At 42.1% G+C, this 13,839-nt stretch overlaps 1 protein-coding gene across 1 annotated transcript in view; it reads right to left on the bottom strand.

Moving 5' to 3' along the window:
- Positions 1-13,839, bottom strand: part of LOC126163174 (UDP-glucosyltransferase 2-like) — a 96,904-nt gene that overhangs the window by 23,404 nt on the left and 59,661 nt on the right. The window contains exons 4-5 of the mRNA XM_049920125.1: positions 10,777-11,236; positions 657-879 (exon numbers count right to left, since the gene is read on the bottom strand). Of these exons, the coding sequence (XP_049776082.1) occupies positions 657-879; positions 10,777-11,236 (683 nt within the window). The remainder of the gene's footprint in view (positions 1-656; positions 880-10,776; positions 11,237-13,839) is intronic.

Below are 13,839 nucleotides of genomic sequence, written 5' to 3'. Positions count from 1 at the left end.
TAAATGATTAATTCTCAAGGAACTGTAACATATTTCTTTGCCTCTGTATGTAGGTTGCTGAAAGTATTTGCTTCCATAATTGTGTTAGTTTAGTCCAAAGCTCATTTGTCGTCCTTTAACATGAGATTTCCGTACCTGTATACCCCATTTTCGGTGTCCTAGTCTTAACAGTACAATGTGGCTCAGTGTCACAGTGTATGCATAAATGTAAACACAGCAGTACACGTTCGGGCATGTGCAGATTTATGAAATTCGATCTCCTTTTGCCGTTCTTAACGTGTTTTTAATTAATTGTTGGAAGATTACAAATAAAATATTCGTAAGTAGTTCGACTGAATTTTTAAGCAATTGTTGTTCAATAAACTATGGAACTTAACATCTGAGGTCATCAGTCTCCTAGAACTTAGAACTACTTAAACCTAACTAACCTAAGGACATCACACACATCCATGCCCGAGGCAGGATTCGAACCTGCGACCGTAGCGGTCGTGCGGTTCCGGACTGAAGCGCCTAGAACCGCTCGGTCACAAAGGTCGGCGATGTCCAACCTTTACTTGGGCGTAGTCCCTCCCCTCCTAGACAACCACACGCAGTAGCTGTGTACCAATTACACCCTGGTAAAGTGTACCCCAAATTTTACTTAAAGAACAGCTCACCCAGTATGGACTGCTGCGGCAGCCACTTGCTGACCATCACGTTCTCCGGCTGTGAAGGCAGGGAGTCGTTCTCCCACTTCCAGACGACGCGCTGCGGTAGTTCTCTGAACGCCTCCACGAGGGCCTGAATCTTCTCCAACGGAAGATCCTTGCTTCTTACGTTGGAACCAAGGCTGCAGTAAACGACGCCATGCTCCGCTCCGTCTAAGATATCTTGGATATTCTGAAACGATTGTAAATCACACCACTGAATGTGGTTACAAATTTCTTAAATTACTTACATACTTCGGCAGATGGAGGGAATATTTTGAAGAGTTGCTGAATGTAGGTGAAAATACGATCAGTAATGTTTCAGATTTCGAGGTATAATGGGACAGGAATGATGGAAATAGGATCACGTTTGAGGAAGTGGAGAAAATGGTCAGCAGATTGCAGTGCAATAAAGCAGCTGGGGTGGATCAAATTAAGTCGGAACTCATCAAATACAGTGGAATGTCAGGTCTTAAATGGTTACACAGAATAATTGAAATGGCCTGGGAGTCGAGACAGGTTCCATCAGACTGGACAAAAGCAGTAATCACACCAATCTTTAAACATGGAAACAGAAAAGATTGTAACAACTACAGAGGTATCTCTTTAATCAGCGTTGTGGGTAAAATCTTCTCAGGTATTGTTGAAAGGAAAATGCGAGTATTAGTTGAGGACCAATTGGATGAAAATCAGTGTGGGTTTAGGCCTCTTAGAGGTTGTCAGGATCAGATCTTTAGCTTACGGCTAATAATGAAGAAATGTTACGAGTGGAACAGGAAATTGTATCTATGCTTTATAGACCTAGAAAAGGCATATGACCGGGTTCCTAGGGGAAGTTCTTGTCTGTTCTACGAGATTATGGAATAGAGGCAAACTTTTGCAAGCAATTAAAGGTCTCTACATGGATAGTCAGGCAGCAGTTAGAGTTGACGGTAAATTGAGTTCATGGTTCAGAGTAGTATCTCTCCACTGTTGTTCATATTATTTATGGATCATATGTTTAAAACAATAGACTGGCTGGGTGAGATTAAGATATTGCCGAGACGTAACCAATGGCATCCCATACCACCACTCCGGGTGATACGCCAGTACGGCGACGAAGAATACACGCTTCCAATGTGCGTTCACCGCGATGTCGACAAACACGGATGCGACCATCATGATGCTGTAAACAGAACCTGGATTTATCCGAAAAAAAACACATTTTGCCATTCGTGCACCCAGGTTCGTCGTTGAGTACACCATCGCAGGCGCTCCTGTCTGTGATGCAGTGTCAAGGGTAACCGCAGCCATGATCTCCGAGGTGATTGTCCATGCTGCTGCAAACGTCGTCGAACTGTTCGTGCAGATGGTTGTTGTCTTGCATTCGCCCCCACCTGTTGACCCAGGGATCGAGACGTGGCTGCACGATCCGTTACAGCCATGCGGATAAGTTGCCTCTCATCTCGACTGCTAGTGATACGAGGCCGTCGGGATCCAGCGCGGCGTTCCGTATTACCCTCCTGAACCCACCGATTCCATATTCTGCCAGCAATCATTGGATCTCGACCAAGGCGAGCAGCAATGTCGCGATACTATAAACCGCAATAGCGACAGGCTACAATCCGACCTTTATCAAAGTCGGAAGCGTGATGGTACGCATTTCTCCTCCTTCCACCATGCATCAAAACAACGTTTCACCAGGCAACGCCGGTCAACTGCTGCTTGTGTATGAGAAATCGGTTGGAAACTTTCCTCATGTCAGCACGTTGTAGGTGTTGTCACTGGCGCCAACCTTGTGTGAATGCTCTGAGAAACTCATCATTTGCATATCACAGCATCTTCTTCCTGTCGGTTAAATTTCGCGTCTGTGGTATGTCATCTTCGTGGTGTAGCAATTTTAATGGCCAGTAGTGTAATTTACGAAAAGTTTTAAAATTAGTTAAAAGTGAAATGTGGTGAAAACCATCTTGCTGTCTGATTCTGTGCGACCAAATGCGCTGAGCTTCTGTTAGGAATGTTAAAACCAACACATTTGTGTACTATGTTCGTGCTGCTCCGTTCACTGGAAAACTTTTTACGTAACACTATTCTCTGTTTAGTGCCAACAAACACGATAAGCATTTACAAAGCGTCAAAAAAATAAACTATTTCAAAAATATTGCAGTGGTAAAGATTTTAGGTTGCGGATGCTGTGATAGCTGCTGTGATAGCGTATGGGCGTAGCTTATACGTAAAGACAAGTAAAATTATTTTCGATAGTTCCTAATATGCTGAATATTTAGGATTACACAAGCAAAGATTGTGTATAATCGATACGAAGCACTGTGCACAATACATAAGCAGTGTACCATACGTTTTCTGTTAGAGTGAATAACCTAGTCGGAACACTGAACCTATAATTGCATTTTGCATTATACATAGTAAAGTTTTAATACGCCAGACTACGAATATAATTTATGTGTGAATTATACAATAAAGGTATAAGTAGTGCATACTGCATACATACAAGAAATATATTTATGAAACAACTTTTAAAGTACTACAGCTCTCATGGACTACGGAAATATTACATTGGTTTAAGCAATGAAAAAAACCTCCTTAGGAAAGAAGTGTTGGCTGGTTCTTCGTCATTCAGAAAGATAAGTGTTCTTATGCTTACGAATCTCATCTATAAGATTCATTTTGACAACCTTAGCTGTAAAGCGTAAGATCTGAAGGGTGATTTCTGTAGTGTCTATTGTTCATTATTTTCTACAAAGATTGGTGACAAAGGCTGAGTTGCTGAAGTCACTCAGTCGTAGGGATTCAAGTGTTTTTTGAATTCTGTTTCAAACGTTCTACTTGTTGGCCAGTGCAGAAATTGGGACAGTTACTACAGTTCAGTTTATAGATGACTGATCTCTTTGTGGGTGCTAATGTTGGGAAATGTGTGTACAACTATCTGTTGAAGCTTATTATTGGTGGAAAGGCTGAGTTTGACACTCTTCTTTTTGAATAGGTACAAATTTTTACCCATATGTAGTATGACTGATTAATTTATTGATTATATGTCCTTCACAGTTGCTGCAGATGTTGAGTGTTGATATTCAGTTCGGTAATTCTTCCTGTTTGGACAGCTCATCTATTATTGAAGCATCATATCAACTATTGCGACAATTGATTTAATTATGCTGATATCCTTCTGCTGTTCAGCAGGTCTGAGGGGGATATGATGTGTGCAATGAGGCATTGACCTAAAGGTAGGCATCTCATACTGATTTAAATGGCAGGATGTGTTCCTAGTGGTAACATCTGTGGTTCTTTATGTAGGAGATGTCAAAGTGATATTTCAAGATCTAGGAAGTTGATGTTAACTTTGGTTTATATTCATCAGTGTATGTGATATTGTTAGGTAAATTTCTCAGGTCTTCTGCTAGGATACAAACTTCACTGCTGTATAGCTTTAAGTGGCATAGCGATTTTAATCGTGATTGGCATTAACATGGATACCCAGGAATCAATGATACAGAGTTATTGTATATGCAGTGAGATTCAGCTTTTTGTATGACTAGGATCTTTATATTTAAGTTTAAATTAATAAAAGACCTTCAGATATACTGTTGACTTATTTCTGTTATGTTAACATGATCTGGGGCATTAACAAGAGTAGACAGTTTATTTTAGCTAAAGGTATATGTATAAAAGTTCTAGTGACTAATGGACTAAAGCAGTTTGTATGGCTGTACACTTTATATTTGAAAAACCATGAACAAATATATATGAAGATAGTAATTGCTCTCGAAAGAACAGATGCCATTGATGACCGTGCAGCTTCTATAGAATAAATGATAATTAATTGAAAACCTCAACTGCCGACAGGTGTTGTTGCTATACCTTGATGGGGACAGCTGAGAACGTGTGCTCTGACCTGGATTCGAACCCAGGAACTCCTGATTACATGGCAGATGCTCTATCCATCTGAGCCACCGAGGACACAGATGAATAGCGCGACTGCACATACTTATCCCTTCCACACTTCCTGTGAGACTCACATTGCCAACCCATCCATAATCTACATATGTAATCTACCCATCCATGGGCAAATACCTATTAGGTACATTACGCATGTAGATCTAGCCAAAGAACTTTATAAAATACACAATAAAATTCAATTCACAAAAGAACATGAAACACTAGAAGGCATTAACTATCTTGATCTAACTATCTGAAATAAAGATCAAAAGCATAAATTTCAAATTTTCAGAAAGCCAAGAACCGCTATTGTTACCATACACAAATCCTCTTGCAATCCAGACCAACATAAGAACGTATTCTTCAGAACAATGGTTAATTAGATGCTTAAAATCCCAATGGACACAAGTGAAAGACAAAAAGAAACAAATTATTAAATCAATTGCCTGCAGCAATGGGTACAACTCTGCAATAATAGATAAAATAATCCACATAGCAAAATTAAATCACGCAACTGCTTAACAACCACCCACAAACAAGAAGACCACATTGATGAGTCTACCTTTCCTACTGAAGATTTCTCACTAAATTGCCAACCTCTTCAACACATACAGCATAAAAATAAGTTTCTTCACCAACAACAGAATAAAATCATACACAGCTCCAAAGCCACTATACAACAGTGTCAAAAGTTGGGTGTGTAGAAGCTCATTTGCACTCATATCCAAGCTTCTACATTGGACAAACTGGTAGAAGCTTCACAACAGAAGCTCCAAATGCTCCATTTTGCCAATAAAGGCACAATACTGGACCTCCTTGAAGAAAGTGAAATATTTATCTACACAATTACAGCACTGAGAAACAAATACTTCCTTCAGATCTTTGAAGATCTACTAGTTCAAAACAAGTAACCACTCAAACAACCCTACACCGCCTCCCTGCCCCCCCCCCCCCCACCTATCTTACCTACTCTGATATCAATGTAATGCCCTGCCACAGAATAAAACCGGTACTATATTGCTAAATGTTAAAGCTGCCTACTGCTAACATAAATCAGTACTTTCATACATATTACTTCTAGCTGGAACAAACAGTTGCTGCCTGTCCCAATATTCCAGATCACTTTTATGTAAGAATAAAAGTAAGTCAATAGTTGAACTTTTGTTTTTAAACATAAAGTTTACAGCCATACAAACAGCATTAGTCCATTACAATCACTGTAACTTTTATACATATACCTTTAGTTAAAATAAATGGAATCTACTCTTGCTAATACCCCAGATCATGTTAACATAACAGAAGTAAGTCAATAGGTCATCTGAAGATTTGTTATTAATTTAAATGTAAATATAAAGGTCCTAGTAATACAGAGAACTGCATCTCACAGCAGGTACAGTAACTATGTATCATTAATTCCTGGGTATTCATGTTAATGCCAATCATGATTAAAAAATAAAAAATGCTATAAACTATCTGCATTATACGTAATATACAAATAGAAATAAGGTATCAGATCATCTGAAGTTTGTTCTTGTAGTAATTTACTTATTTATTTTATTTTGTGCTGTTCTGTAATCGCCAGTCTCATTAAATGTTTGCTCTTGTATCGACTTTAATGCACGTAAAGAAGAACAAATTACATCTTTGTACAAAGTGGACATAGATTAGATTTTTTAGATTAGATTTACTTTCATTCCAATTGATCCGTAGTGAGGAGGTCCTCCAGGATGTGGAACATGTCAGAAAAACAACAATACATGACAAATATTTACAACTAAAACAAATAAGCTAATGTACCATTCCACAGGTACCAACTGGAATGATTGTCATTTTTTAATGACCACTATATGAAAGCCATTTTAGAAATACTAATGCACTGAATTTAAAATAAAAAAGCTTTATTTATAAGGTAATAAATATGTAATACAAGTACTATAATACTTATTTACAATGAACACATTACTGCACTGAAATGGTGCAGAAGTTAGATTGTGTACACACACACACACACACACACACACACACACACACACACACACACACACACACACACACACACGAGCGCGCGCGCGCAAACGAAATATATAATACACGTTCAGCGCTCAAGCAAAGAGGACCAACGTTATGCAATAAGGTAGTAATAAATGTGTCCATTTTTGTCAAGGGAGAGAGCGGAATTCAACGCTGAATTTAAACAAAAACCTCTATCTCTGAGTACAAGGTCGATCGCTAGTTTAATTTCAAATGCTTCCTCTAATAACACTATCCCAACAGCTAGATCCTGAGTCCTAGGATCCGTAAAGGGTGTTCTTGGTTTGGGTAAGGCAGGTGTGTCATATTCCTTGCAGTTGTGGCGTGTCGTATAGCGGTCAGACCATCAGGAGCGTGGAGGAAAGGTGTACTAGTGTCACGCACGCGTACAACAACCAAGCTTATCTTTATTGCAGACCTTTTTTTCCTTTTTTTGACACTGGTCATCCCACAGAATATAACAACCTGGAGTTTCTGGCATGCACTTCCAGTTATTGGGATAGTGGTATTAAGGAAGCAGTAGTAATTAAATTAGCGAGTTACCTTATAAATGGAGTGGAGGTTTTTGCGTGAATTCTGCGTGAAATCTTGCCCTCTCCCTTTTCAAAGAAACAGGAGGACATAGCTATTGCTACTTCACCCGTTGGTTATTAATTGTCACCATCGATAAATTCTGACGTCTGTCATCTTTAGATATGTGATACACACGTCTTGCTAGTGTGTATAGTCTCTCTCTCTCTCTCTCTCTCTCTCTGTCTCTCTCTCTCTGTCTCTGTCCCCACCCGTGTGTGTGTGTGTGTGTGTGTGTGTGTGTGTGTGTGTGTGTGTGTGTGTGTGTGATATCGGCGGCTGCCGGAGATGTCATCTAGCTGTATTCCCGGGAGTATTTTGAACGTTCTACCAGTCAACTCCTCAACGATATGAATTCGCTCCTTGTTCACATAGATGTGTGATATCTTTCCTCCTGATGTTCTTTTAGCTTGGTGAAAAGATGGAATTTTCATGGTGCAAGATTTGAAATTCCCGAACAGTGTCACCAGCGCCTGTGAGGCATTTTTCAAATCGTTGACTCCATTTCACTACTGCTGGACGCAACATTGTATTTAGACCACGTAACACCGGAATTTCTTAGCTTAAGAGTGTGGAGTTCAGACTTGACAGTATGAAGGTGGTTCATTGAACCCCCTGCCAGGCACTTTATTGTGAATAGCAGAGTAATCACGTAGACGTAGACCCACACGAATCGTACCGTCCCGCGAATTCAATTTTGCAGTATGCTTCCGGTTGCCACACAATTTCAGCAGCACACAGTGTGTAGCAGAACTGTCTCTTTTCTGACAAAGCGCCACTCTCACTGCGCAAAGGCATTAGTGTGGGATGACGTATGTTTCTGTAAACTGATCTTCAAACCAACTGGTTGTTACAGTTCTTAAACCATAATTGTTATTTCCGTCAAGTGTACGACAATATTGTCAGCCAGTCTGAAGTGATTCAGGAACAATCCCTCGATTCTGAGCTCTCTCCTTTCCCAGAAGGGGCTTTTGAATTTAAATTCCAATCACGAGGTGCTGCCCCCCCTGCCTCCACCCCACCCCACCCCAGAGAACTCCTTGGCTACTTGCAGTTAACTGTTAGGTCTTGATACATAATATAGCTGACTATAATCGTCACCTGTTCAAAATATGATTTAGACTACTTATAAATTTCCTATTGTGTCGGCATTCGTAAGCGTTTTCATCACTGCCAACATTTCCACAGAATCAGAGGCTTTAGCGGGGGTCTTTTCAAAACTAAATGTAACTTTCTTATATGGTCCACAGAATTTCGGACATGAAGCTTTGCAAACTGGAGGACTGCAGGTCCCAAATTTAAGACACACTCATGCTCATAAATTAAGGATAATTGCAGAATGTGTTGCCACACAACGTGGCACTACGCAAAACTGGCGCTAATAGCATTGGCACATAGGGAACATACACGACTCAGGCCTGTAAGTCCTCGGTATTGGTGGTAAGCTGAGAAAAGCGTCCCCAAACACATGTGCTACAAAACGCCACTGTTTCCTGCGCATGTACCCCAACGTCAAAATGGGATATGATCACAATGCACACGTACACAGGCCACACAACGGGTTGGCATACTCTGGATCAGGTGGTCGAGCAGCTGCTGGGGTATAGCCTCCCATTCTTGCACCAGTGCCTGTCAGAGCTCTTGAAGTGTCGTACGGGTCTCAAGACGTGCAGCCATAAGTCGACCGAGAGCATCCCAGACGTGCTCGATGGAGTTTAGATCTGGAGAACAGGCAGGCCACTCCATTCGCCTGGTATCTTCTGTTTCAAGGTACTCCTTCACGATGGCAGCTCAGTGGGGCCGTGCGTTATCATCCATCAGGAGGGAGATGGGAGCCACTGCACCGCTGGAAAGGCGGACATATTGGTACAAAGTGACATCCCGATACACCTGACCTGTTACAGTCCCTCTGTCAAAGATATGCAGGGGTGTACGTGCACCAATCATAATCCCACCCCGCACCATCAAACGAACACCTCCGTACAGGTCCCTTTCAAGGACATTAAGGGGTTGGTAACTGGTTCCTGGTTCACGCCAGAAGAAAACCCGGCGAGAGTCACTGTTCAGACTATACCTGGACACATACGTGGACATAACTTGGGACCACTGTTCCAATGACCGTGTACTGTGTTCTTGACACCAGACTTTACGGGCTCTTCTGTGACCAGGGGTCAGTGGAATGCATCTTGCAGGGCTCCGGACGTATACACCATTACTGTCCAGTCATCTGTAGACAACTGTTCCAGTGGCTGCAGTAAGGTCCCGAGCAAGGCTACCCTCAGTACCTCGTGGCCGTCTGTGGGTACTGATGGTGAGATATCGGTCTCCTTGTGGTGGTGTACACTGTGGACGTCCCGTACTGTAGCGCCTGGACACGCTTCCTGTCTACTGGAATCGTTGCCATAATCTTGAGATCACACTTTGTGGCACACGGGGGGCATGTGCGACGACCTGCTGTGTTTGACCAGCCTCCAGTCGCCCTAGTATTCTATCCCTCATAACGTCGTCAATATGCGTTCTTTGAGCCATTTTCAACACACAGTCACCATTAGCACGTCTTAAAACGTCTGAACACTTACTCGCTGCACCGTACTCTGATATGCACCAACACACCTCTGCATATGTGGACTGCTGCCAGCGCCACCGTGCGACGACCGCAGGTCAAATGCACAGCATGGCCATACCCCGAGGTGATTTAAACCCGCAAACAGCCCACCACAGCGTTGTTTCACCAAGTATCAACACTATCCTTCATTTATGAGCAAGAGTGAATATTTTACGTCATAAAAGGTGAAAACATACGGTCTACGTATGATCAACAGTTGTAAACTTTAACGATGTGATTGGTGAAAAATCTAGTTTACGGGGGAATCGATTCATGGCTTTCGCTCAATGAGGCATCACTGGAACAGGTTTCTCTTGAAACGCGACAATTCAGTTCACTTGAATTTCCAGTGATCATGAAGTCAGGCCAAATAAAATTCTGTTGCATTAACCTAGGAAAGCCCACAAACCTACATACTCAAGTTACGTAACCAGAGCAACTGTTCTAAGAAAAAATTCGAAATCTGACAATGAGTTTACGATTTCGAGTACTGCTGCTGAAGCACTGTTTCATCACTAGAATGCACACTGAAAGTAGTGCCGTAAAACCGACGATAAGTAGACTTTCCGCCTTTTATCGGCTTCAGGTCTCTAACTTCACAGCAGTGTTTTGTAGAGTGAAGCAGTGGTATGTTGTTGGCCATGCTACATCCGAGGAATGTATTCGAAAAGACTGTGGAACCGTGTGTCAGCATCTAAGTCCTGTCACAGAATTCCACTTCATTCACCATCTACGTTAAATATTCTAGTCACCCTGCCATACATGGAGGAAGACCGATCACGTTCTAGTTTTCAGCTAGTCCTAGTGTCATGGAAATTTGCACTCACAAATGACTGGGTTACCAATATTATCGAGAATTTCAATGAATTACGATGCTCACGTACAAATCAACAAAACAATGCCATTGTGTGCAGTTCGTGTGATCAACTTACAAAACTATTTTTGACTCACTTTCGGTAACTTCTCGATCTTGGTCGATACGTGGATGCCAGTAATCTCTACAACGTTCGGCAGCTGCGGTCGGGGGTACTCCAGGGAGAAATGGTTGCCGACTATGAGCAAACTGTAGTTGCGCTCAGTTTCGTAAATCGAAGGTGGTTCAGTTCCGAAGACTTCTCTCATGAGAGACTCCTGTTCCGGGAGCACTTGGTAGAACCACGTGTGGTATAACCTCAGGTAGAAGTAGGTGTTGTACAAGCGCTGCCAGAAGGTCATGTGATCAGAGAGGCCAACCCAGACCTCGGGCAAGTAAGCCGGGTTCATGGCATTTCCCAAGGTATAGTACGTGGGTGCAAGAGCAGAGAATGTGACAAAGCCGACCAGAGGAGGTGATCCGACCCTGTGGAACAGTCCGTAGTAGGCTTGGTAGGGCATCCGCTCGAAGATCACCAGGTCGAACGTGTGGTTTCTCCTGCAGAAATGGTACAAAACTTATGTTACATGACACAGGCAACTGGATAAAAACGTTAAAATAACACTAGTGGGTAAAAGTTTCCAGAAAATTGTCGAGGATAATTTAAAGATGCACTGCGTATTGTAAGAAACCTTTGAATGGCTAACAGGACTTTGAGGGAATTGTCACACATAGCATAGGAGAAACGAGTTCCAACAACTATTCCAGAATGAAAGTGAGCACATATTGAGCCAGGATTTCTACTCTTATCCAGCAGTTCAAGGATTTAATTTTCAAGAAGTAGTGCTTTATAGACAAAATCTACGGAATTGTTTGTATTATAAAGTCACTGCTGAGCTATGAAGAGGTTACATCTACATGGTGGAAGCTTTTTAAAGATGAGACAGGACTCTTGTGATCAGCTTTCCTATGTTGATCAGGGATGTTTGCTGAGTGTGTTAATGTTGTTGTTACAAGTTTCAACATTTACATATACGCACTGATCCCACTCAGTCCTATTGGTTTACTTGGCTACTGAGCGGAGATTGCCGAGAACGGAAGCTTGCGAGCTGCACGTAGCACATTGGCTGCTGAAAGCAGCCAGCTTACAGTGTATAAAAGAAACGAACGTGTAATGTATTAATGCGGCCCTAAAATGGCACCAAAGTTTATGGTCAGTCGCTCACTTTTGTAAGTAATTTTAACAATTACTGCGCAAAATTCACACGGATCGACACTATATTCACAAATGCTACTTATTGTTGGGGGGCACAGTAGTGTTACGTAGCTAAGGTTGGCAACGACCGTAAACATTCCGGATCGGCACGTAGACAGCCGACTTCCGCCGATTACAGACTAAGTGGTAGTGTGCCAGGGTATACAGGGTGAATCACATGAAACTTAACCAGCAGATATTGCGGAAATGCGAAGTGCTATTAAAAGGCGGTTTTCACAGAAAGTATTAGTCAGAGGCCCGTATTGTTAGCCAGTAAACAGATTGCAATAATACTTAGAAAGTGTACCTTTTTACAAACACAGTTTTTTAAAGGGAATATTGCCTATTCACAAATTAAAATAAGGTTAAATTAGAATTCCAGTAGAGTTTGTTGCAGGATTCTAGTGAGAGTCGTTTACGAGATATTGTATTTGGATAAGTTCCCACACTGGTACTTGTACAGTTCCTGTGGTAGCACACACTAAAGAACTTAAGTGCGCACACTAGTTATGTGGGTTCTGACCAGTAACTTGTTTACCAAGATCGATAATAATTACATTCTCGATAACCGGTCTCGGTAATAAATGATACCAGGTTCAGATTTCGACAGACAGATTATTCCATATTTCTTAGGTTAACCTGTCTGTCGAGATCTGAAGTTGGTAACACTGACTACCGAAACAGGTTTTCGAAAATAAGGTTATTACGAGGGTTGTCCAGAAAGTAAGTTCCGATCGGTCGCTAAGTGGAAACCACAGCGAAAATCAGAAACATTTTATTTGCAAGAGTTAGCTACATTTTCCAGAGAAGTCTTCATAGTCGCCGCTCCGACTTAGACATTTGTCGGAGCGTTATACCAAATTTCCAACATAGGAGGCAGCCGCTTGTGCTTTCCGATAATTCTCTACGCTGGTCTATAGAGCGTAGCTTGCACCCAAGTGTGGTCTTCGTATCCAGTGTTTCGTGTGAACAGAGATGATACTCAGGACGAGCCAATTAGGGCTGTGTTGTGGGTGATCGAACACTTGCCATCGAAAAGGCTGCAGGAGCGTCTTCACCGCCCCTGCAGAGTGCGGCTGAGAACTGCCATGAAGAAGGAAGTGCGTGGCAGTTGTGTTAGGCAGGCTGCATTCATTAAGGCGAAGCCTCTCTGCAGTCCCTCCTGCTTGGCGGGAGACATCGTTGTTCTAGGCACCTTTACTCCCTCACAGTTCGCTCACAATTAAAAAGAGCGTCTTGATGCGATCGACAGTCACACTAGAGACACTACCCTACACATCTGTGCAAAGATTCATCGGCTGTTCACTGTAGTGTCCATTTTGCGACCGATCGGAAATTACTTTCTGGACAACCCTCGTATTACCGACCTTGACAAAAAAAGTTTATCTTCTCTAACCTACTGTCACATATCGCCCTTCGCGGCTGAAAATGAGTAAACTTAAGAATTCGGGTGACATGCAAAAAGCAGGGCAGGCAGCCATTTTTTTGACTAATGGTCACGTAGCCAGCCTCCTCAGCAAAAACAGCGAGATGCACCACCCATGTCTGCAGCACATGGCCGCAGGTTCTGTTACCTTGCTCCTAGACAGGTATGAGTGGAGATTGGAAAGTAACGCACAGTGATTTTATGACTAAAAAGTTTATTAGGTAACAAAAAATACACAGATGAACTTACGTCTTTTACCTAGTTTAGTAAATACTCACCAACGTTCTCAAAACATTTCTCACATCGTGGCACCAATTTCTACATGCCCTGTTCGTAGAAGTCCGTTTGGCTGAAATATAACCCATCTACGGACTGCTAATTTCACTTCTGCATCTGTCACAAAGCGATGGTCGGGAAGGACCAGACAGAAGAAAGTCCCACAAGCTGCGACATGGTCGCCAATAAAACAGTGACCCGAAT

Source organism: Schistocerca cancellata, chromosome 2 (genome assembly GCF_023864275.1).
Source record: "Schistocerca cancellata isolate TAMUIC-IGC-003103 chromosome 2, iqSchCanc2.1, whole genome shotgun sequence".
In the NCBI taxonomy this organism is placed as follows: Eukaryota; Metazoa; Arthropoda; class Insecta; order Orthoptera; family Acrididae; genus Schistocerca; species Schistocerca cancellata.
Note: the sequence above shows the minus strand (reverse complement) of the source record. Positions and strands in the feature narration are given on the sequence as shown.